Source organism: Mytilus galloprovincialis, chromosome 12 (assembly GCF_965363235.1).
Source record: "Mytilus galloprovincialis chromosome 12, xbMytGall1.hap1.1, whole genome shotgun sequence".
Lineage (NCBI taxonomy): Eukaryota > Metazoa > Mollusca > Bivalvia > Mytilida > Mytilidae > Mytilus > Mytilus galloprovincialis.
Window position 1 is genome coordinate 48,141,992 of NC_134849.1, and position 24,909 is coordinate 48,166,900.

Consider the following 24,909-nt stretch of genomic DNA (forward strand, 5'->3'; position numbering starts at 1 on the left):
CTACAATACAAATAAATGACAGAGAAACACTCCAATTATAGGTAACAAAAGGTACCAGGTTTAAAAAAACACTTATACGTCAGACGCGTCTTTCGTCAACACAAGGCTTACCAGTGACGCTCAGATGAAAAAAGTTCGAAAGCCAAGACAAGTACATTGAGGACCAAAAGTTCCAAAAAGTTGTGTCTAATACGGCTAGGGTTTCTGTCTGGAATAAGAACATCCTTGTTATTTCGAATAATTCATAATTTTGCAACCAGTGATGTTTTATAAAATGACTATAAAATAGATATACATGATAAAATCGAAGTGATGACTAACTACACAATAAAAACGGATACATAAAATTACCTAAACCAGCACATAATAATTCACAGCCAAGTTAGCCAAAACCAATAAACGCACAAAGTGACGTAATTTATGAATTTCTTAACCAATATCCCAAAAATAGGATAGACAGAATTCAGGATTAGATTTGCAATACTGATATATAACATTTATCAATAACAATGAAAATTACAATATTAATTAATATCAAATTGTGGTAGTAAACTATACCGATTATTTGCCCTTTTCCACGAATTTAGACACATATTTGAAATTTATTGGTTAGACTTTTATTCCTAAAAAGAAAACATGGTCATTTCTTGTTATTTCAAAATCCTATCTCATAATTTTTATTTATGCACACAAATTTGTTTTTTTTTTTCATAAACAATCTAACCATATTCAGGCAACTTTCAACGACTGATAGCTTGTATACAAAGATATGATTTCAAGTCCCCTCACGCATTCACGATGTCCTCAATCAGAACCAATCCCCTCACGCATGACAAAATGAAAATATGAGGTTTTTAGGTTTATTAAGATGTCTATCAACACCGGACAGCGTCCACGCCGCCCAAAACGACATTCATACCCATTGACCGAATAAAAAGTAAATTTGAACTCGAGGGTCTGTAATTGGAACCATTTCAAAATCGAAAAGTCACTTTTTTAGGCAAATTCTCGTGGGGCAACTGATTTTGTAGGAGTTTAACTCCACGTACAACAGTAAATGATACATGTATCTCTTCGTTAAAGTATTCACCACAGCATAGCATTCTCCGATTTTCAATATTTTGATCAGTCGAATGAGAAAATTGCGATTTAGAAATGTTCATACCTTTTGAAGCGGTGACAATTACTCCACTCAAGCACAACCGGAAAATACTCTCACGGTTTTCATTGCAGAACCAAATGTTCTTCGTGTGTAGATTACCAGCCGTGTCACTATAAGATGTTTTAATGCAAAGGCTCAAACGCAGACTTGTCTTTGTGACGTTGATGACAAAAGAAATGGTAAGTTTCAATGAAAATATTGCGAACTATTTCTGATGAATCTCAATGAAGGATTGATTGCGGGCTGTTGTCGGTTGCTTTTATTTTATATACTAGTTTGAGATTGCTCTGATGTACAACGGCTGTTCTACCAGACAAGCTGGGCCGGAACTGAAACTGTCTTAAAAAAATGTGAATAAACAAAACACTCCATAATACAGTTTCAGTTCCGGCCAAGCTTGTCTGGCAGAACAGCCGTTGTACATCAGAGCAATCTCGGACTAGTGCAACATCAATTGGCGATGGACGTAGTGCAACATCACCCCGAGCAAGACCATCATCTAGACAGAGATAAAACAAATTCTACAGATCGGTCATCATTGATATAATATACATTAGTGCCTTTTTGTTGTTGGGATGTATCAGTACCCGGCCACGTCCAATCTGTTAGATGTATTTCTATATGTATCCATTTGATGAGTTAAGCATTTTTTCAACTGATTTTTATACTTTGTTCTAACATTGTACTGACTCGGAATTCTCTTGAACTGAATTTTAATGTGCGTATTGTTATGCGTTTACTTTTCTACATTGGCTAGAAGTATAGGGGGATGGTTGAGATCTCATAAACATGTTTAAGCCCGCCGCATTTTTGCGCCTGTCTTAAGTCAGGAGCCTCTAGCCTTTGTTAGTCTTGTATTTTTTTTAATTTTAGTTTCTTGTTTACAATTTGAAGTTTAGTATGGCGATCATTATCACTGAACTAGTATATATTTGTTTAGGGGCCAGCTGAAGGACGCCTCCGGGTGCGGGAATTTCTCACTTCATTGAAGAACTGTTGGCGACCTTCTGCTGTTGTCTTTTCTATGGTCGGGTTGTTGTCTCTTTGACATATTCCCCATTTCCATTCTCAATTTTATGTTGAAGTGAAAGCAATCGGAATCACACGAACTCTGAACAGGGTATGTAGCAGGTATGTAGTCATACGAACACTGAACAGGGTAAGATCATTTGCGCCGACAAGAAACCATTACTAGCTTTGTATGCGGACTTCAGCTGGTTCCTAAAGAAACATTATAGAATAAACTTAAATTAAAATATCTAATAATACCAATAATCAGCTTCTTTTATAAAAAAAGAAAAGAAAAGAAAAGAAAAGAACCGGTTGTTTGATTAACAGTCGTCCGCTCAGTATAATAACTATTTACTCAAAATACAAAATCCTGACGAACTAATCTCATCTTCACTGCTATATATACAAATTCTGGTCAGCTCAAGTTAATATATAGGGTCATGTGTAATATATGTACGCTAGTCATAGATTTTCTTTACATATTACTTTCAAATAAAAAATCAGCTGGATCCAGTAGTAGAACAAAAGTTGCATAAGGAACCATTAGGAACCTAAATTCAGGGATACGGAATTTTAATAAATTTTACCAGGTGTAAAAATCGTCAGTCTCAATCTGCATTTGTAGAAAGTTATCGTATTGAGTCACAAACAGATGCAGCTCTACACAAGTTGGATATACAATGTGTGTACCATAAGGGACGTTTTTAACAATCAAAATATCACTTTATAAATCTCGTTCAGCCGAAGAATTTTTCTTGAATTACTTTTATCATGAACGCTCAAATCCAAACATAAGCCTGGGATGTAAAGATACGTAGAAACGTTAGGAACATATTACCACACAAACAAAAAACAAATACCCAAATTTATCTGAGGTCAACTTAGACTAGGGAGTTGGACAATTATTGTTAAGTCATTTAAAATAATCCATTAGACATTTTAGAAAACCACTCTAACACACCCGCGATATCGAGGGCCCTTTAGTGAATAAACGTTTCTACGCTTTATTTTTAGCCTGGCTTTACAATATTCGTATTGGCATCTGAAAAATTCATACTGATTGTAAGGTGCACATTTTTGAAAGATTGAAAGCCAGGGGTGTATGAATTAATAGAAACATTAGGAGCTGTATAACCAAAATGGACATTATAAAATTGTAAAATAAACCTCTTAAATTATTGAAGAGAAGAGAATTGGATATCGCTTATCAGCAATTCTCCTTTAATATTCATTTTCAATAATAATAATAATAATAATAAACTTGAACATGAAAGGCTCTGTTATTAAATTGAAATTAAATATATCGAGTTTAACTTTATATCAAGTGGTATATTCAATTCTCACTTGTGATAAAACATTTATAGGTAACATTTACAAGCAATGCAGGGTTTATACAAGGGATTATACATGTACATATGTTTATGGGCCGCCGCCAAATAAGAAATTTGAAAGATACTCTTATTCAGTATGGGGATGGACACATACGCAACCACGTCTACTTTAGTATAGGGATAGACACATATACAACAACGTCTACTTTAGTAAAGAGATAGACACATATACAACAACGTCTACTTTAGTAAAGAGATAGACACATATACAACAACGTCTACTTTAGTAAAGGGATAGACACATATACAACATCACGTCTACTTTAGTATCGGGATAGACACATATACAACAACGTCTACTTTAGTATGGAGATAGACACATACACAACCACGTCTTCTTCAGTATTGGAATAAACATATACGCAAACACGTCTACTATAGTATGGGGATGGACACGTACACAAACACGTCTACTTTAGCATGGGAATGAACACAGGCGCAATCACGTCTACTTTAGTATTGGGATATACACATATACAACAACTTATACTTAAGTATGGAGATAGACACATACACAACCACGTCTTCTTCAGTATTGGGATGAACATATACGCAAACACGTCTACTTAAGTATGGGGATGGACACGTACACAAACACGTCTGCTGCAGTATGGGGATAAACATATACGCAACCATGTATACTTTAGTATTGGGGTTGGGGATGGAGGATGGATACATACGCAACAACGTCTTCTTCAGTATGGGGATGGACACATACGCAATCACGTCTACTTTAGTATGGGGATAGACATATACGCAATCACGTCTACTTTAGCATGGGGATAGACACATACGCAATCACGTCTACTTTAGTATGGGGATGGACACATACGCAATCACGTCTTCTTCAGTATGGAGGTAGACACATACGCAAACACGTCTACTTCAGTATCGGGATGAACACGTACGCAACCACGTCTACTTTAGTATTGGGATGGACACCACGCTATATATACCACGTCTATTTAGAGAGCTCATTGTCCGTCACATTTAGAGATTGACACTTATGCAGGCCATAATGGCATTTATTGTGCCAAATTATTTGTCAATAAAAGATTTCATTTTATTTTATTCGTATACTTTTATCCTTTATTGATACTCAATATTATATTAAAAAACTATTTTTTTATCAATTATAATGAATTTGACCATTTGCGAGGAAATAACTTTAAGTAATGTGTGTGAAAACTTCAGTTTTATTCGCGATGAGATACATACACTGTTATAAACTCTCGACCATATTGAGGGACATGTTTTCGCTATTGTGTCCTAAAAGGCTTTCCGAAATTTGCCCGTGGCTTATTTGGTTGTCTCTTCAGTACAATACGATAATGTTTGATTGTATCAGGCTATAAACTTGAAATCATTAAATCAAAATAATACCCTTCGTCGAACTTGATAATTGTTTAACAGTTTTCTGTGAATTTTGCAATATTATATTTTCATACTAATAACGACATTTATAATCATTTTAAATTTTTATATAGGAATATTATGCTTTCTTTCGCTTGACTGCTGATGATACTTTATATATACATAACTTGGTTGAATGCAGTTTGTTAGAAGTTATGACCAAATACACTGAAATATTAAATGAATGTTGATTGTTGACTTAGAGTTAAATAATAATTATATTTTGACTTCAGGTAAACTTCTATCTATAGTATAACACTACTTCACATTACTAACCATGTGTATACGTGTTTCTGTAGTATGATAATATTCATTACACATATGCATTGTTTTATGTAAAGATGAATCTTAGACCTGTGACTCCCTTGGTATTAATGTACTACATTATGATGTTAACGTATAAATTTTAAATGAAGTGGGGCGTTGTTTTATAATATAAATGCTCCTTTTGTAATTGTAGATGACCAGTTCTAGTAATGAGACTCGTGATGAGCCTCATCTTTGTAGCATCGGTGTTAATGCTACATATACACGAGAATAGCGGTAAATACGTTATACTTTCAGTTAAAGAATATGTAGGTGTAGTATGCATACCATACATTTTATTAGAAATTTATATGTACAATGTAACTGTTCAATAGAGGAAAGGTTAAACGGAAAGTGACATTGCTTATTGAAAGAAGTTTTATCAAAAGTGAAATATCGAACTATATATTATTTATTTTCTGTTTTACAACAAATCAGTCACAGTTGTGTACACACGAATAGTCAAACTAGTATAGTGTATAGGTTATATCTTCATTTGACAAGATGTTGGAAAATTTAAATAGGACTGACTTATATTTTGGAATAATTCTGTCGACACCAGTTGTATTGTTATTGCTTTGGAGACGGAAAAATAGGTAACTACAGTTTTTATTGTATTAAACATTTATGCATCTTCTTAAGTCAAGCATATTTCATATTGATTTGGCTTTAGAAATGCATGCACTGTTCATATTTAAGGTCTTTCCTCTACAAAGGAAAGACCTTATTGTTTTTCTTCCGTTTTTTCTTTTTCTTTTTTTTCTTCCAACATTTTTTTGACATGCCCGCCTCTTGTTTCTGTTGAAGTTATAAAGACCAAATATGGACCATAGCTAGACCTCACCAAGATGTATTACCAAATGACCCTGTTAAGGATTTCATCATCCCCTTTAGGAGTTATCTCCCTTTTATTGATTTTTTTCAATATTGCCCCCCCTCGTTGGTTTTAAAGATATCATGACCTTGATTGGACATAATGTAGATCTCATCATGATGTATAACCATGTGAGGCTGAATAGGATTTCATCGTCCCCTATGAGAGTTATATCCCCTTGAAACAATTTCTTTCCTTTGCGTTTTTCTCAAAAAGTATAAGAGATAGAATCGATTTGAAAACGACAACATGTACAGGAAAAGATGGCAATGTTAATGAACATCTACAATCATTTTGTTATTAACCCTTATAAGGAGTTATTTCCCTTGAAAAACTGTACATAATTTTAGAAAATTGTATTTCGAGAACCAGAAGTCGTAGAGACTTGGGACCTTCACCAATAATCTTTAATTCATGTGACCTTTAATATGCCGTCAAGGTCAAAGGTCACTGAGTGCAAAAAAAATTACGCTGCAATTTCAAGCTTACATATTAGGAAAACGATAAGACTTTGCTGCATACATACAGCGTATAAAACGCTCCTCTCAACGAGCTCTACATTTTATATGATTAGTCCAAAAATGTCCGACTGTCTGTTCAAAAGTTACAACGGGATGATTCTTAAAAGTATATTATTTTGTGTATATCTTCTTAAAGGTAACAGATATCAACCTACTATAAACTGCAAAGATGATCAGTAATTCAAGACCGTCAATTTGAGGTCAATGTCAGGTCATGATGAAATTTCACCTTGACCTTCACAGTATACTATGACCTTGACCTTGTGATATTTGAAAGGTCAAGTGGTCCTGAGGTGAATGGTGGTAGTCCCATGTCTCTACGACTTCCGGTTCTCAAGTTTGGTATTGCATCATATATTTGATGATTAATTGTGACCTTGGTGAACTTTGAAATTGTTCCAATTCTTTTTCTATAATGTTGTCCTTTAACTGCAGATCAATTACCATTTAACAGATTTGAGATATCTATTGTCGTTTTAGAGATAATGCAGTTTGAAATTTTGCGAGCCGCGGCATGTATTTCTGAATCAACAACATTTTACCACTTAAAATGTTTGAGAAATTGAAGAAGTAAACATAGTTTTATGTTTGACCAAATACCAAAAACATTCCATGGAAAAAAACACCAAAAAATCATTTTGAAATTTTCATGTTTTGCATTGACTTTGTAAGTTTCATAACTTCTATTTATATCGTTGATATTGCATCATTTTTGGCACTTTGTCAAATTGGGTCATCTGATATATCAAATTGAAGGTCTCAATAAACTCTACTTAAAAATGAAAAATGTAAACCTTTTTTTCATCCCAGGTGGAAGGGTGGGGTCATTTAGTGCAAAAATTCAAATTTCTCACATGGTAAGGTTGTCGCATATCAAATGAAAGAACATAAAGCGTACATTTCAAATTTCAAATTGACGTCCCCCGAAAATTGGTTGGATGGGGTCATTGAGTGCAAAAAATAAATTTTCTTTTACGATAGGGTTGTTGTATATCAAATGAAAGGTCATGATGTGTACATTTGAAATATCAAATTCCCGACCTCCAAAAATTAGTTGGATGGGGTTATTAAGTGCAAAAATCAAACTTTTTAGAACATGGCGTTGTCGCATATCAAATGAAAGCTCATCTACCCTGTGTTACATATATCATACTTCCGATCTCAAAAATTTAGGCGGATGAGGTCATTAAGTGTAAAAAGCGAAAAGTTTCAGAAGGTATGCTTGTCGTATATCAAACGAAAGGTCATACAAAGTACATTACGAAAACATCACTTTTACAGGAAAGACCTTTCAATTGTTTTACAAACAATTGAGATACTAGTTTGACTTTGTATTTTTTTATGTTTGTGCTTTTGCTGCATTGTTTTTCTTAATTAAACTTTTGAATTAATCAAAAAACGAAATTGTCATAATTCTGCTTTATTAAAGGTGTTAAAAGTCGCATATCATTAATTATGCCTGTTAGCTGAGACTTTTTTTGTATTCTTATACTAAGCAATCACAGTTACTGAAATTTTATAATAACAATGTAATTGTGGTAGTACCAATCAAGATTTGGCATTACTTGGTGTGTCAATAAGTCATTTTTTGTTGTTTTTTGTTTGTTGTTGTGATAGTTCATTTGTCGTCTGATTGACGCCTAAAACCGTGCCTCCTACTAGATACGTAAGGTTAAGGGGCCAATAACCTGTTAATTGTATCCTCACCACCATGTTAAAAATCTGGTTTGTGTTGACTAACATATATTACTGCTACTACCTTTAGAGTCATTTTCATTTTATATTGTACCGCCTTGTTGAATGGACTCTCCGTTCATCTTTGTAAGTGTATATGTGTCTCTGTGCATCACCGTGTGAATACATTTGCTAGTTATTTTTATGCCCCACCTACGATAGTAGAGGGGCATTATGTTTTCTGGTCTGTGCGTCCGTTAGTCCGTTCGTTCGTCCATCCGTCCGTCCGTCTGTCCCGCTTCAGGTTAAAGTTTTTGGTCAAGGTAGTTTTTGATGAAGTTAAAGTCCAATAAACTTGAAACTTGGTACACATGTTCCTTATGATATGATCTTTCTAATTTTCAACCCAAATTAAACTTTTGACCCTAATTCCACGGTCTACTGAACATAGAAAATGAAAGTGCGAGTTTCAGGTTAAAGGTTTTGGTCAAGGTAGTTTTTGATGAAGTTGAAGTCCAATCAACTTGAAACTTAGTACACATGTTCCTTATGATATTATCTTTCTAATTTTAATGCCTAATTATATTTTTTTTACCAATTTCACGGTCTATTGAACATGGAAAATGATAGTGCGAGTGGGGCATCCGTGTACTTTGGACACATTCTTGTTTTACGTCATGTACATTTTTGTGTGTTAATCGTTATGTAAAATTAATTATTTGTTTATTTGAATATATGTTGAAAGGAGTCTCACACATTTTTTATGCTTGTACAAATTATGAATCATAATGTCAGGAATTCTATGTATCTGTTTCTTTTCATTGTGTTCTCCCTTTTTTAAACATCATTATCAAGAAAAAACATACTGGTAATAAGTATTATATTGATCTAAAATGTACAATCTAAACATGTCAAGATAAATATGTCTACAGCATAGAGACATGTTACCTGTCTCATGCCAAATTGCACAGAGTTCCCAAATTGCATCCATTTAGCAAAAACAGCAGCGGTATTCTAAACGGTTTTCTTAGAGACTGGACGAAATATATTTTTATGATTTGACATTATGCATGTCTTTCAGAACAGCTAAACATGTTTAAATACACACAAAATGTGAACAGTATATAGCAACAGATATGTATTTACTGAAAATGTAAAATCAACAGAAAGCATGAAGCACTCTCTTACTGTTCTAAATATTTGGAGAAGTAAATCAAAGCATCAGTTATTTTAATTTTTACGGATGTGAATTTCAGCATGGATGTAATTTGGGTTATTACTTATTATAGAATCATGTTTCGTTTGGAGGTTGGCCCAAACCCATTTTTCTATAGATATATATATAAGCAATTAGGCAGCAACCATTTGATTTTCTGGGGGGGGGGGGGGGGTGGCTATGTTTTTTTTGAAAAAAAAAGTTTGTTTCCAGTTTTTGGAGAAAAAAATAATTTGTTTTTGACTTGTCGCGTAAAAAAAAAAATTGTTTTTCGCCGCAGGCGAAAAAAAAAGTTTGTACAGAAAAAACCCATAGACCCCCCCCCCCCCCCCCCGAAAATCAAATGGTTGCTGCCTTAGTAAAGCTGCTTTATTAAAATAAAGTATTTTCAAATAAGGATTTATAAGAAAATTAATAATTTACATTATTATACTGTGTGCGACAGCTAGTTTATAAATTATCAGTTAGTTTGCAGTCAAGGATATAGTAACGTTCAATATAATAAAATGGAAAATGGAAATAGGGAATGTGTCAAAGAGACAACAACCCGACCATAGAAAAAACTACTGCAGAAGGTCACTAACAAGTCTTCAATGTAGCGAGACATTCCCGCACCCGGAGGCGTCCTTCAGCTGGCCCCTAAACAAATATATACTAGTTCAGTGATAATGAACGCCATACTAATTTCCGAATTGTACACAAGAAACTAAAATTAAAAAAATACAAGACTAACAAAGGCCAGAGGCTCCGGACTTGGGACAGGCGCAAAAATGCGGCGGGGTTAAACATATTTATTTAAATGCATAACAATACACACATTTAAAATTCAATTCAAGAGAAGTCCGAGTCTGATGTCAGATGATGTAACCAAAGAAAATAAACAAAATGACAATAATACATAAATAACAACAGACTACTAGCAGTTAACTGACATGCCAGCTCCAGACTTCAATTAAACTGATTGCAAGATTATGATTCCATCATATGAATATCATGCACAATCCTTCCTGTTAGGGGTTTAGTATCATACCATCATAACATATATGAGAAGAACATAACCCGTGTCATGCCAACAACTGGTTTTTTAATAAATGTGTTTAGTTCCGATGCAAAGACCCTATAAGTGAATCAATATTAACGCCAAAATAAGCAATCTTTAGTTACCTGACAACAGTATCGTAACTATATCCCTTCTTGATAAGTCTATTTAAAGGTTTTGTTAGTTTCTGAGGTGAATACTGACATTTTTGTGCTTTATAAAGCATATTTCCATAAAAAAATTGGATGTGAAATACCTGAACGTATAAGAAGTCTCTGCATGTTGAGCTATATTTACGAATGATGTCCTTATACCGATGATAAAATTTAGTAAATGTTTTGACTAGTTTGTGATATCGAAAACCCTGGTGTAATAATTTTTCAGTAATACATAAATTTCTCTCGTTAAAATCTAAAACATTGTTACATACACGAGCGAATCGTACAAGTTGAGATATATAAACACCGTAAGATGGTGACAATGGAACGTCACCATCTAAAAATGGATAATTAACGATAGGAAATGAAAAATCATCTCTTTTATCATAAATTTTAGTATTAAGCTTTCCGTTAGTGATATAGATATAAGCCTATTTTAAAATTGTAAGTGTAATTTCTTATCTAATATAAAAATCTCATACCATTTCAGAAAGAAACTTTTAAAATGATTTTCTATGATACGTATGTTTTATTCAAAATTTCTCTTTTTAAAAAACACTAATTTTCAAGGATCATTACATTTGAAATTAATAAAGTAATGCAAAACTTTGTAATGATTAAGTAGTGATTTTCTCAGATGTAAAAATTTTGATTATTAAAACTATTTTAAAATGAGACCAAATGCTCGAACTTAGCGGAATGTGTAATTACTGTAATTTCTAATATATTTCCCTTTAAACATTAAACCCTCTATGAACAAATTAGATGATATTGAATGTATTTTAATGCAGTATATTCGTAAATGTTTTCCGTTCAATTTAGTTTTATAATTTTAGAATTCTCGAAGAAGAAAAAAGATACCAAGTTGACAATAAAAACAATAAGTAAGGCACAAAACATAATACAGACAAACAACAGTCCATACAACACTTCAAAGAAAACTACAGATAATATCGTGGTTGAACTCGTGTACTCAATCAGCGCCAGTAAAACAATTGACTATTTATAACGCTAAAGGGTCACAAAAATAACAGGAACATGTGAAACGTTCCGCACTTTTCCCTAAAATTCTATTTTGAGTGAATGGTCCTTGTAAAAATTGTTTTGATGTGTTGAATAAAATATAAAAACCAAAAGTAAATCAAATTAACAAATTAACTGAACTCTAAGACAAATTCAGGGCAAGTCCATAACACTAACAAAACCAAACGTGATAAATCATAGGTACAAGTGAAAAATACTGCTATACCTCAAAGTAATGTCATGGTTTGATCAAACACTGTAGTTAATACCGGTCAAGTGATGCTTACAATGACTCTCAGTGTGGTAGTTAAAAAAAACTCTATGTATTTGATGCGCTGAAATTGCAATTTAGAAAATAAAGTTTTCTATGCATGCTTTTTCGACTTTCTGATTTGAATTTCCCTTGGAGTTTGGTATTTTCCTTTTTTGTCCTTCGTTCACGTTTTAAAATATTTATACCGCATCAATGGAGTCATGAACAAGTGTTATACTATTTTTTTTTTTTTTTAAACCTAAATGAAATTACACGAACAAAGCAATTTTAAAGAGATAGAAATACGAAATATTAACTTTAAAAAGTCATCGTTTTCAAAGAGAAGCGAAACCGCAGAAACCATAAATTAATGAGTTTAACAACGTATAACTTTTTAAAGACTTAGAAGGTAACCATGCAGTAAATAGTACTATTAGGTTGGGCTATATGATATATATAATGCATAAAATACGATTTTATCAGATGACAAATAGAAGATATGTAACTGACGACAAACGGATGACAAAAAGATAATGTATACAAATACTATATATAGCCGTAAGCTGAAACATTATGTAACTGATGCGTGCTTAAGGAAACAATTATCAAACAAAACATATGTAATCTTTGTAATCAAATAATATGCTTTCGACAATGGGTATGTTCCATCTGCATCAGTGTACTAGTAATATATGTGACTGTAGGAATGTTTTTCGATTGAATGTGTGTTCGAGATAATTATTATAAAGTTCTCATTTTTTATAAATGGAATTAGCTAAGGATCGTAAAAGAAATATGAAATGAACATGCAATCTTAGTATGCGACATTTGATGTTATTTACATTAGTAAGCTAATGTAACGGGACATGTTATAACTGTTTATTGTTCATGTTGGACCTTGTCGTTCGGCATCAACAGATTAGTCTGTATCATATAACATAACCCGTTAACCATGGGAATCAGCTATACAATTATTATAAAATTGCCTTTCCAAAACATTATTGTCATGAACATTCTTTGGACGAGTTTTGTGAAAATAGTTGTATATAATTTGAGATTGCATGTTAGTTACGATAGTGCGTCCCTCTATTGTGTATCCTGTGGTATTTGTCGTTGATGAAACATGTTCGTTGTTTTTCTGCAGTTTGCATGTTGTGTTGACTTTTATATGTGTGTGCGTTTCTCTGTGATGAATATTCTTTCGTATGTGTGTGCTGTATTTCTGACACGTAGTGCGGTCATTTCAGCGATATTTTTAACATTGCCATAAAGCTGTAGGTTTGACTAGCCATTAAACCAGGCTAGGTTCAATCAACATTTTTTTTCTAAAAATGTTCTGTATCAAGTCCGGGATATGGCAGTTGTTATCAATCGTTTCTATATATGTTAGCCGGTTTTTTTTGTTTTTGTTCACTTCAGTGTTCCTGTCTGTTGTTTTCCTCTTATAGTTGATGTGTTTCCCTCGGTTTTATTTTGTTACCCAGATATGTTTTTCCTGAATCAATTTATGACCTTTATACACCGGTATAATACTGTTGCCTTTCTTTGCCTTTACTTCTGCATCTTATTCCACCAGTCATCAAATGTATATACATGTATAAATAAGATGATGTGGTATGAGTGCCAATGAGACAACTCTCAATCCAAGTCACAATGTATAAAAAGTTATAGGTAGAGTCTGTTTAATATTCATATCTTTAATATTCACATACTACATTAATAATAGATTAAGGAATACCATTTGTACAGTTATTGCACGTTCTAAAACATGGAACCATTTCTTTGAATGTCTTGTCAGAAAAAACATAAAACATAATAAAAATTAATTTTCTTCAAAATGAGAAAAATAAATTTTCCCTACATTACATTACTTCGGTCCTTGTTTGGAAGTGCTGACTGTCGTTGTCGACTTTTTCTGCTTCTTTGTTTGCATATTTGTTTGTTTTTATATAGTTGTTAAGATTATAAAACAATGTTGACTGCTGTACCCCTTTTTATTTTTGACATTCTTACCCATTATGTCTATTTGATTTTTTTCACACATCATGGTCAATATAATGGAATTGATGCAACTGTCATACAAGTGAGAGGTTTAGCACGCTTTATAATCAGGTTTAATCCATCGAATCTGGAATATGACTGCTGTTATCCATTCGTTTGATGTGTTTGAGCTTTTAATTTTGCCATTTGATTAGGAGTTTCCGTTTTGAATTTTCCTCGGAGTTCAGTATTTTTGTGATTTTTCTTTATTGTACGAGTCCCGTTCTGGTGAATATATTTTGCTTTGAATCACCTTCGAAGAATTCATTTTATTATAAAATGAAAACATTTTTATAGGTATGCATTATATTTATTTATGAAGTCATTTCAATTCCTATAATGTTACTCATTCATCCAGAGATATAACATGATAATTATAACCTTATCGGTATTTTTTTTTAATGTTTTGATTTATTTGCAATGGTCTGATCATTTGGTCGATCCCTTAGCCTACACAGCGTGGGACAATTGACAATGGGCTTATATTACTATGGTAGAGTTTGATTAATAGCAAGAATGTTTTCAAAATTAGGTTATCGGAATGAAAAACATTACCTAATAAAAAAAAATACACATACATTAACTTCAGTACAAAAAAACGTGAGTTTCTGGAGATTCTGATATTGTTCGAAATTAAGGGGGACCTCTTGAAGATTCTAATGAGAATATTATCTATCTTGCATTATTTTAGTTAAGATCTAGAATTAAGTCAAAACCCCTCCCTAGGTATAGTTTTTGTTATTGTTACAGAAAAATTAATCATGCACTATACTAGTAATAATTATCAAACATATTATTTTATAAAGATGTTTTTTATAAGACTGAAATTGTCTTATCAGTGTAGGTCGAATCAAAACATTTGAAAGTTGAATAGATATAGGAAGATGTGGTGTGAGTGCCAATGAGACAACTCTCCATCCAAATAACAATTTATAAAAGTAAACCATCATAGGTACGGTCTTCAACACGGCTCACACCGAACAACACGCTATAAAGAGCCCCAAAATTACTAGTGTAAAACCATTCAAACGGGAAAACCAACGGTCTAATCTATATAAAAAACGAGAAACGAGAAACACGTACAAATTACAAAAACAAACGACAACTACTGTACATCAGATTCCAAAATAATAGCATTGAAAACCTAAAAGTCCGATTAGTTGTGCAACGAATACAATCTATGCCTGTGATAGACAAACCTTAGCAATTAATTAACCATAACCGGAATCCAACAAACCATATTAACTACAAATACAGATTGACATTTTATTACCGATGTTTAAAACTAACTTTGAGGGCGGGAAATTGCTTTCCAATTGGAAAACATTTTTGAAATTGCCAAAACGAGACCCAATTCAAGCTTCTTTGATGTGGTTTTATAAAGAACAGAATATTTCAATATCTTTTTATGATTATAATGTATATACTTTTTATTGTAATATTTGATATCAAAGGCTTGTAGCTTCGATACGCAAACAACTTCTACTAAAAAGGTAACTCATTTTTAATTAATTGAATGAGTGTGATGTAAATTCAAGATTTGCTTTACTGGTCTATATGTAGGTAAACATTTTCTCCAAGGAAACTCACCTATTCATATATTTCCATGCATGTTTGTTAAGGTTTTACAATAGTATTAAATTTTGTTATAAATTGCATATCCGTCCTGACTTATGTATGAATGGTCTAATCCTTTGTTGTTTTTTTTTCTAGTTCACTTCCTCTTCAGTAAATTGAGAATAAGTGGTAGTAAGAAAAGAAAAGGAAAGGAAATTCTTATTGTTTGTTAAAATTAAAAATATATGTACATATCTATAAATGGGAGAACCCATAAAATACAAGGTGAAGGCAAAAAACACCCACCTTGTTCACCTATATTTAAATACAACTGAAGAGTATGAATGTTCAGCTTTATAGAATTTAATGGCAATTGACATCATGTATAAACTACCTTCTTCTTCGGGAGCAATCCTTATCCCAAGTATTGTCATAATCTTTTCACTTCTACTTTGGAAGAAATTAGCAAAAACGTGAGTATTTTACCATGATATATAATGTTAAAATTAAGTCAAATATTTTTCTCAAAAGCTTCCTTTGTGTTTATCTTTCAATTTTTGATACTTACAATATTTCGGGAGTAATTGATTTCTAGAAGACTTCTTTTTGTAAGACACGAGTAATGGATTGTATTGTAATGACCGACCATTCTTCATCAGTGGATTGGTGTCTTTGTATCTTTTTTTGTTTCTTTTTTTGTTTCTTTTATCTGTATTTCCTTGAGTGAAAAGTCTTAATTTTTTTTTGTATTTTACATACAACATTATTTACAACGTTGATACTTTTGCCATATGAGAACGAAGATGGTCATTATAGTGCTGCAAATTTATATTATTTGGAAGTTAACTTGTTACAAAGTAGTATAATTGGTTGGAATATTAATGGAATAAAATAGCCGCAAAAAACAGAAACGCAAACATCATAAAATTTACTTGCAATACAAATTGAACAGGTTTTCTTATAATGTTTTTAAATAGAATGAACCATTTGCTAACACATTGTTTCTTGTTTATCAAGATGACGACCGTTTGAAATCCTGTGTTGAAGGCGGAATCTTTGAAGACGGAATATTCCTTCATTTTTATTGTTTTGCAGACTTGTTTATTTTTTCTTCTTCTTTTAAACACAGTAACTTTCTTCATTTCGTTAGTCAAAATATTTTCATTTGCATCCTGTCTTAGACAAGGTTATTGTATCCTTATTTTTGACATTGTATCAATAATATTGATTGATATGATTAGACTTTAACTTTACAATAATGGCCTTCGATTTTCATTTTGTTGTAGAGGCCTGGTTTGGAGAAAATCATATCGTATACATTTATATATAGAATCAAATTCAAAACAGTGTGGCTGTGGCCATTGATTGACGACCTAAAGTATCCTATTGACTGGAACAGATTAGGTGAACGTTTGTCTGTAACGACCACTGCTCACTATGTACTTGTTAAAGACACTTAAACTGTGGTGTCGCTAAAGGTTCTCAACGCCTCAAATAAAGTAATTCGAAAAACTAATCAGGATTAACACGATGTTTTGATTTATATCAATAATATAAATCAAAACATAAAGGTTATTCCTGATTAATTTTTCGAATTATTTTAATATTATAAGCTTTTTAAGAACCTTCGGTGACCCCACATTTTAAATTCTATAATAAGTAAGTAGTGAGCAGTGGTTTTTACAGATAAACGTTCACCTAATCTGTCCCAGTCAATGGGATAATTTAGGCCGGTAATCAATGGTCACAGCCACACTGTTTTGAATATGATTCTATACATATATGTATAATTCAGCTATATAGTTATATAAGGGGATAAGGCGACAACACAATGAAAGGCGATTTAGCCATAGAAGTTAAAAGAAATACACAAACCGGAAAATAATAAAAGTCAAGATTTAGTCCACGATAGTTATATACAAACAAATGTAAAAAGAAAAACTTCTTAGGATAAATATTACTGCTCGACAATTGTCATTGTGAATGTTTTATCAATAAATAATACAATAGTTCTTTGTTTCTAAAATCGGCTCACTCGTATATATATAACTTTTAAACAGGTTAACTAAATCTGAGTTCTTGGAATTCATAATACATATATATGTAGTATATAATGTTTTTTGGAAAAAGAACACGTTTGACCGCTCTGGGTGTTTCATTATTATTTACCGAAAAAGAATATAAATATTTTTTTCCATAATTATCAACTGAAAAGGCATAAATACTATTTTTCATTATTATTTCCTAACAAAAGGCTTTCAGTTCTGTAAAATCGACAGCTGAGACAAGTTCTTATTCAATGTTTTTGATGATTCCAATACGTGGTTATGTGGGTAGTTCATCGAAACGTAGTAAATAGCAAGCTAACGTGTACGTTAAGATTGGATATTTATGTTATGTATGGCAAGAACGATTAATTTTAATTATCGTTTTAACTAAATATTTTGTATTATGTGATTGATTTTATCTTACGGTGAAGGTATGTCCTTGGTAATTTTCAAGTGATAAGGCAATGTAAACGTTAAGGTCTAAAATCTGAAACTTAAATTTAAAACTTAGATAAGATTGCAGTATACGAAATATTAACCTTTTACTTTCAAAAAGGGAATAACATGTAATAAACATATCTCATGCCGATTTCTGATCCGGTGATTTACGTTAGGTTATCCGTTTGTTTGGGGGTTTTTTTGTTCTTTTATTTTGTTATTTTTGTTTGGGTTTTTTTCTGATATGATATGATAATCATAAAAACAAAAATTGCACCTATTCAACATAAACAACTGAGACATTCTTAAAAGTTTTCTTTGGGACTAAACAATGTGTATTTCAATTATTTGACATTATACACGTCTTTCAAAATAGGTGAATATTTTCAAATATACACTAAAAATTTCAGTTTATATCAACAGATGAAGCTTTCAATGGAAAAGAAAAAGGACGAAAACACCGCCATGCGACGATCAAAAAACGTCATCTTTTAAAAATGAACAAAAAATATGTTACATCCATTTTAAAATAAATTAATAGTGACTATGTACTAATGTCAAATTGTTCTAAATCTTTGAAAAAATAAAACAAAACATCTGTTATTTGATTTTTAATGATGTGAATTTAAGCATGGATGCAATTTGGGTACTCCTCATTAAGGAATCATAGACAGTTTGGAGGTCGATTCTAACCCATTTTTCTATGACTCAATATGGTTAAAAAATCAAAATGGGTTATCTACATAAAAAAACCGGATACGCCTACAAAATTAACACAAAATGGAAACTTTTGTCTTGATCATAAGAATAACTTAGGTGAAAAAAAAACTGTCAAAATAGGGTACCGGCACGTTATATAAATAAAAAAGACGTGATTTGTTAAACGATCGTGGATATGTATTTAACTTACATTGCATATATTCGTTTGTAGAGTGAGAATGTTCAATCTGTTTCGATCGTAAAGTGTTTTAATTTTTTCCACATCAGTCCTTCGTCCTGTCGATATATGGTGTATATAATTTTTTGGGGGCATTTTATCAAGGTCAAGCCATTCTAAGACCCGGTGGATGTGTTTTGGTTAATACTTTAATCTGGCATTTATGTATAAACCGTTATAACATATAGTTGATAGTTGTCATCCCGCATCATTTTATTCTATGATGAATATTACATGGGAAGTCAGGAAAAATCAGAATATACCAATCAGAAATTTGAAAAACTGAAAAAGAAAGACAGCACAATGGCCATATTAAAAAGAAGGAAGAAACAAGCAAAAATAAGAAAACAAGAAGATGTGATAAGAATGTCAATGGGTCAAATCTCAACAAAGACACAAAAAACACAAAAATTAACAACTAAAACATAAAGTCCAAACGTCCATAACAATCCACAATGCAATACACAGAAACAGTTTTGCCAACGCTTACCTCGTCGAAAACCTGGGCCGAGCACATACGTGTGAACTGTGGAAGGGTAAGCGACTTCTACTCCACTAGTTTGTATTAGGTTTTGAACATTTTTGTGTGCTAGAACATCACTTCAGAAATGTTATTTATCGAAATTAGTATCTGGTGCAACAAAATTGTTAATCGTTACTGTTAATGCCATCTCGGGGTACTTTTTAATTAAAATACGGGTATCTTCTTAAAGGATCTTAAAAAGGAGGTTGTTAACAGATTTTAAACTGTCCTACTTTCAACATCGATAGACCTTCCTATCGAATACTATTTCTCATGCAACATAATACATATGTATATAACATTTATGCTTGTTTTAATTTATTGCAGTTCAAATTCTGAAGTCGTACATCCCAAAGACACAGTAATATTTCATCAGCCAGGGAGAGGACCTTTTGCTCCTAGCTTATCGCCATTTGTTGTTAAACTAGAAACATATCTGCGGATGGCAAAAATTCCTTATCAGGTATTATGACGCTCTGTGGAAAGCAAAAAGTAGAATCACAAAAATACTGAACTCCGATGAAAATTCAAAATGAAAAGTCTTACTCTAATGTCAAAATCAAATGATAAAACACATCAAACGAATGGACACCAACTGTCATATTCTTGACTTGGTACAGGCATTTATGCAACAATACATTAATGACTGTATGGTTTACAATAGAAACAGGAATGTGAACACTGTTGCCCATTACAGAAAACTGTTATTTTCAAAAGAGGAAAAGGTTAAACACTACCACGTGTACATTTAACTGTTCCAAGTCAGAAAACAATGATGTTGTTATGTATGTTGTAAATTGTTCTTTATTATCCGGTTGTTGTATCATTGAAGTATACCCAAACTGCAAAAACCACCACAATTGCATAACTATAACTATTCGAATATGACCAATATCATATACAAAAAGATTTGCTGAAATAAGATGTAAAATAAAAATATATTAATGTGAGTAAAATATATTTTGAGATAGGTCAATATTTTTGAATAACTATAAATATAAGTAAAATCACCAAAAGAAGTCAAATATCTTAATTTGACCATGTTTCGGACTCAATAATGACGTCACAACGAGTAACATGACCCTTTATACCATCCATACATTCATCAATAAAATTACCAAAATTTTGAAAAAGATTATCGAATTTCATTATCTATTTCATTTCATGACATAAATTATTTATTATGTTAGTGGAATGTTTGTTATTTTTCGTGATATGATTACTCTTTTCCCTATTAAAATAGATATAGGAAGATGTGGTGTGAGTGCCAATGAGACAACTCTCCATACAAATAACAATTTAAAAAGTAAACCATTATAGGTTAAAGTACGGCCTTCAACACGGAGCCTTGGCTCACACCGAACAACAAGCTATAAAGAGCCCCAAAATTACTAGTGTAAAACCATTCAAACGGGAAAACCAACGGTCTAATCTATATAAACAAAACGAGAAACGAGAAACACGTATATACTACCTATGTTTTTTTTATGTTTATATTTGTAATTCTTCACTGTCTGTATTAAATGTTGTATTTGTGTTTGCTTGACCCATATGGGTGTATTTTGCAAATAAAAATTATTATTTAATTGTAAAATTGCAATGAAAGTACTTCGGATATAAATTTTTCACATATTGTGGTTTGTGTGGTTTTATATCGAAACCAAATCCATATGAAGATACTTGTCGTAAAATATGTAATTTTGAAAAAATAAAAAATACGTATGATGTGATCATTTCCGTGTAACGTACGTGCATGTTTGACCAGGATTGAAGAGATCTCATTTTAAAACATATAAACGCCCCTGTGAACTCAGTAGCACATGAAAGGTAAAAATGCAGTCGTCAAGTGCACATATTCGTCATGACAAATTCCTTTACTTTAATGCAGGAAATCATATATCAAATACTTAGTAAACGAATCAATACATGCATTATTGGATTTTAAGTGTAAACCTATATCTAAAAGTGTGAAATAGAGGATAGGTGGTCCTAAACGAAAAGGATTACGGAGCAGCATTAGAAGTAATGATTAAACACTAACATAATATTTGATAAACAATAAAATCATTAAAAAAAACAAAATGATTTATATTTTAAATTTCGTAGAAGTGGAAAGACAACTTTTTGAAAAGTGTAAATCCTTAAAGATTCCTTAAAGAAACGAAAAATTATGTGCAAACGATTGTTTACAAGCCAATTTGTTGAATTTATTTACTACATAAGTCAAAATAAGATACACTATTATGTTATTTTCATTATGTGTCACATAAAACCTGACTTTTTTCAGAATGTACATGACAGTATAAGAGGATCAAAAGGAAAGATTCCATGGATAGAATACAATGATGTAACAATACCTGACTCCCAGTTAATTATAGAGTATCTCAATAAACTGAGGGATGTTGATCTTAACAAACACTTGACAGAAGAACAACAAGCTGTGGCAGTAGCTTTCCAACGAATGGTAGATGAACATACGTACTGGTACGGAATTGTTTTAATTATAATAAAGATAGAAGAAAAACATGAAGTTATGTTCGAAGAAATATAAAAACACAATGAAACGAATTTATCTAAACGCACGGAAAATCATATATTGAGTTTATATGTGTACTCCATTTTGTATTTATGGATCATATAGGCATTTTATAATTGGTCCTTTCTGATTTTTCTCTCATTTTAACCTTTTATATCTTGCCATACAATATTGCTAACCCCATCGTTGAAATGAAGGTGGTATAAGACCATATTGACAAGTTGTTTTTAATTTTCTGGGTTTTTGGTTGTTGTGTTTCGTAGATAGTTAGTTATCTCATTGGCAAAATATCCAGTTTTTTTATACATTATTATATTGTGTGAATATATTTATGCTTTCTCTTTTGATTATGCGTTATGTTTTATCTTTAAATAGGTTAATGGTAATAAACAGATGGAAATATGATAATGAAATGAGAGAATTTAAATTAAGTAACTGGTCATGGTTGAAACTAACGATTGCACGATGGTTTGTTAACAGTCAGACACATCAACAAGGTCTGGGGAGACATAATAAAGAAGAAGTCATGGCAATATTAAATAAAGATTTTCACAGTTTATCTACATATCTAGGTAAGTTTTATTTTCCATATTTCATATTTACGGTTATTTTTCTTTAACACGGTTGCCAAGTTGATAATTGTATAATAACTTTACATGGATGTTTCATTATGAATCTGTTCTTTTGATTGGCAGACCATAATCAAATATAACTTATAAGATGATGTTAATTTTTTTATGATAAAATACCACACCTGTTGCTGAACGTTCTTATTAACACAATACTACAACACTGAGTAGGAAAGTTTTATTCAAAACAGATGAAAAACTTGATTTGGCTCATGATTCCTTCAGTATCAGAATGTAATCATAAAATTTAAATATTTCGTTCGGTAGTCTTACGAACTTGTAAAAGCATCAGAAATTTTTTATTGATATTAAATGTGTTCCGGTAAAAGTTTTTACGCTCCTTTAAAACAACAAAAATTAAGCATTCAATTCTTAAATAATTTTCTTACTTTTTTCAACAATTGCAATTAAAAGTCAAGTAACTTAAACAATGCTTAGCTAGGCTAAGTGTTTATATGATATAAGATATAAGATATAAGATTTTATTGATATAAAAATCCAAAATCTGGATTGTGATGAAAAGAACAATTTTTGAGTATTTCCTAAAATAAATGTTTTGTTCTTCTTCATAAGAAGTGATTGATAATAAGGAAATTTAGATCTGATGCGTTCTGACCGAATGTCTGCGTAGTTGTAAATCCCTTACAGTCAAGCAGATACCAAACTTTAGCAAGGATTTTACTGCAGGGCGGTCAGAGGTTATGGAATTATCTTAATAATAATTTCTTTACGCCAGTTAATCTTAGGGGTAAAGAGAATGTCAGACATCACGTTAACAATTCCCCGTAACAAGTACAGTGTGTATGTTTAAATATATAAAAACGATCTCGGTTTATCATATGGTTGATTGGTTGATTGTGTTTTATTGATGGGGGAAGCCGGAGTGCCCGGAGAAAACCATCGACCTTCGGTAGGAAAACTAACAGTCCTAGTCAATTAAGATTTGGAGTGCATGGTTTTAATGCAGTTGGAGTGATTTCTATCAATGACACAGACCATCCGGTCAGATTCCCTTATTTATACTTAAGCACACAGTTATAATGTGGTGTTTATTTGTCGATCAACAGAATATGTCTTTATATATTTACAGGAAAAAAGAAATATATATTTGGTGACATACCAAGTGAATTAGATAGCAGCATATTTGGACAGCTGTCACAATTTCGATGGCATTTGCCTTTATCAGATATCACAGATTTATTTCGTAAGTAAAAAATCTTTTACAAAGTTCAGTGATAGATTAGATACTCTAATGTTTGATATTATGTATACAATTATAAGAATTGAATAAACTTATAATGAATGATAAGTTTCGTGAAAATAGAAATCCAATATCAATTGTATTTATTTTTTTCAATAACAGAACATTCAGGGGAAATAACCGAAAGACCTCTACCAAACATCCAAAATATGTATTTTGATTTTACATTTTCTTGCACCTTAATGATAAATATATCACAATTGATTGATTGATTGATGTTTGACACGACTTCTAGTGCATTTCATTGCGGTCAGTTTTTTAATGGGGAGGAAACCAAAATGCCCAGAGAGAATACTAACCTTCGGTAGGAAAACTGACAAACCTAGTCAACTGATTGGAATCGAGAACACCTGCCGTGCACGAGATTCGAACCCGCAACCTTAATATTGACAGACTTGTGGTAAAGTAGTTCTACTACTTATTTTTCTCTTGATAGACCACTCGACGAGCCATTTTGGGTAGTAAGATATAATGATTTGCGTTTATCAACTTTACGGTGACGGGGCCAATCTGTCTTGAGAGTTATAGTTTGACAGATTATCATAATTAGGAAAACTGTTTTATCCATTGTATGACTATTTGATATATATGATTTTCATGGGTAACCCGTATATTTTTCAGAGCGATATCAAAATCTTGATCAATATTGTCAACAAATGAAGAATGCATTTTGGCCAGATTGGAATGATTGCGTCAAATATCCAGTTGATGAAAATAGCGGAATTGTAAAAAACAAAACGAATGGCACTACTTTTTAGATCATATTCAGCTTAAAGGGTGGACATACAAACTAGTCTTTCAATTTTTATTTTCTGTTTTATTTTGTATTTATTTTGTAATAAAAAAAATGTTAAAAAGACAGGAAATGATTACTTTGGTAATTCTGGAAGATATGTGTT

At 31.9% G+C, this 24,909-nt stretch overlaps 1 protein-coding gene across 2 annotated transcripts; it reads left to right on the plus strand.

The window, feature by feature from the left end:
• The first annotated feature begins 5,443 nt into the window (after positions 1 to 5,443).
• Positions 5,444 to 24,869, plus strand: LOC143054038 (failed axon connections homolog). 2 transcript variants are annotated; one of them, XM_076226890.1, is made up of 6 exons: positions 5,444 to 5,879; positions 19,912 to 20,047; positions 21,872 to 22,068; positions 22,496 to 22,692; positions 23,840 to 23,953; positions 24,632 to 24,869. In XM_076226890.1, exons 1-6 carry the CDS (start codon positions 5,788 to 5,790, stop codon positions 24,766 to 24,768), a joined length of 873 nt encoding a protein of 290 aa, XP_076083005.1. In that variant the 5' UTR covers positions 5,444 to 5,787; the 3' UTR covers positions 24,769 to 24,869. The 2 variants fall into 2 exon arrangements, with proteins under 2 accessions (XP_076083005.1, XP_076083004.1); XM_076226889.1 differs by lacking the exon at positions 5,444 to 5,879 and adding an exon at positions 15,955 to 16,111.
• The last annotated feature ends 40 nt before the right edge of the window (positions 24,870 to 24,909 follow it).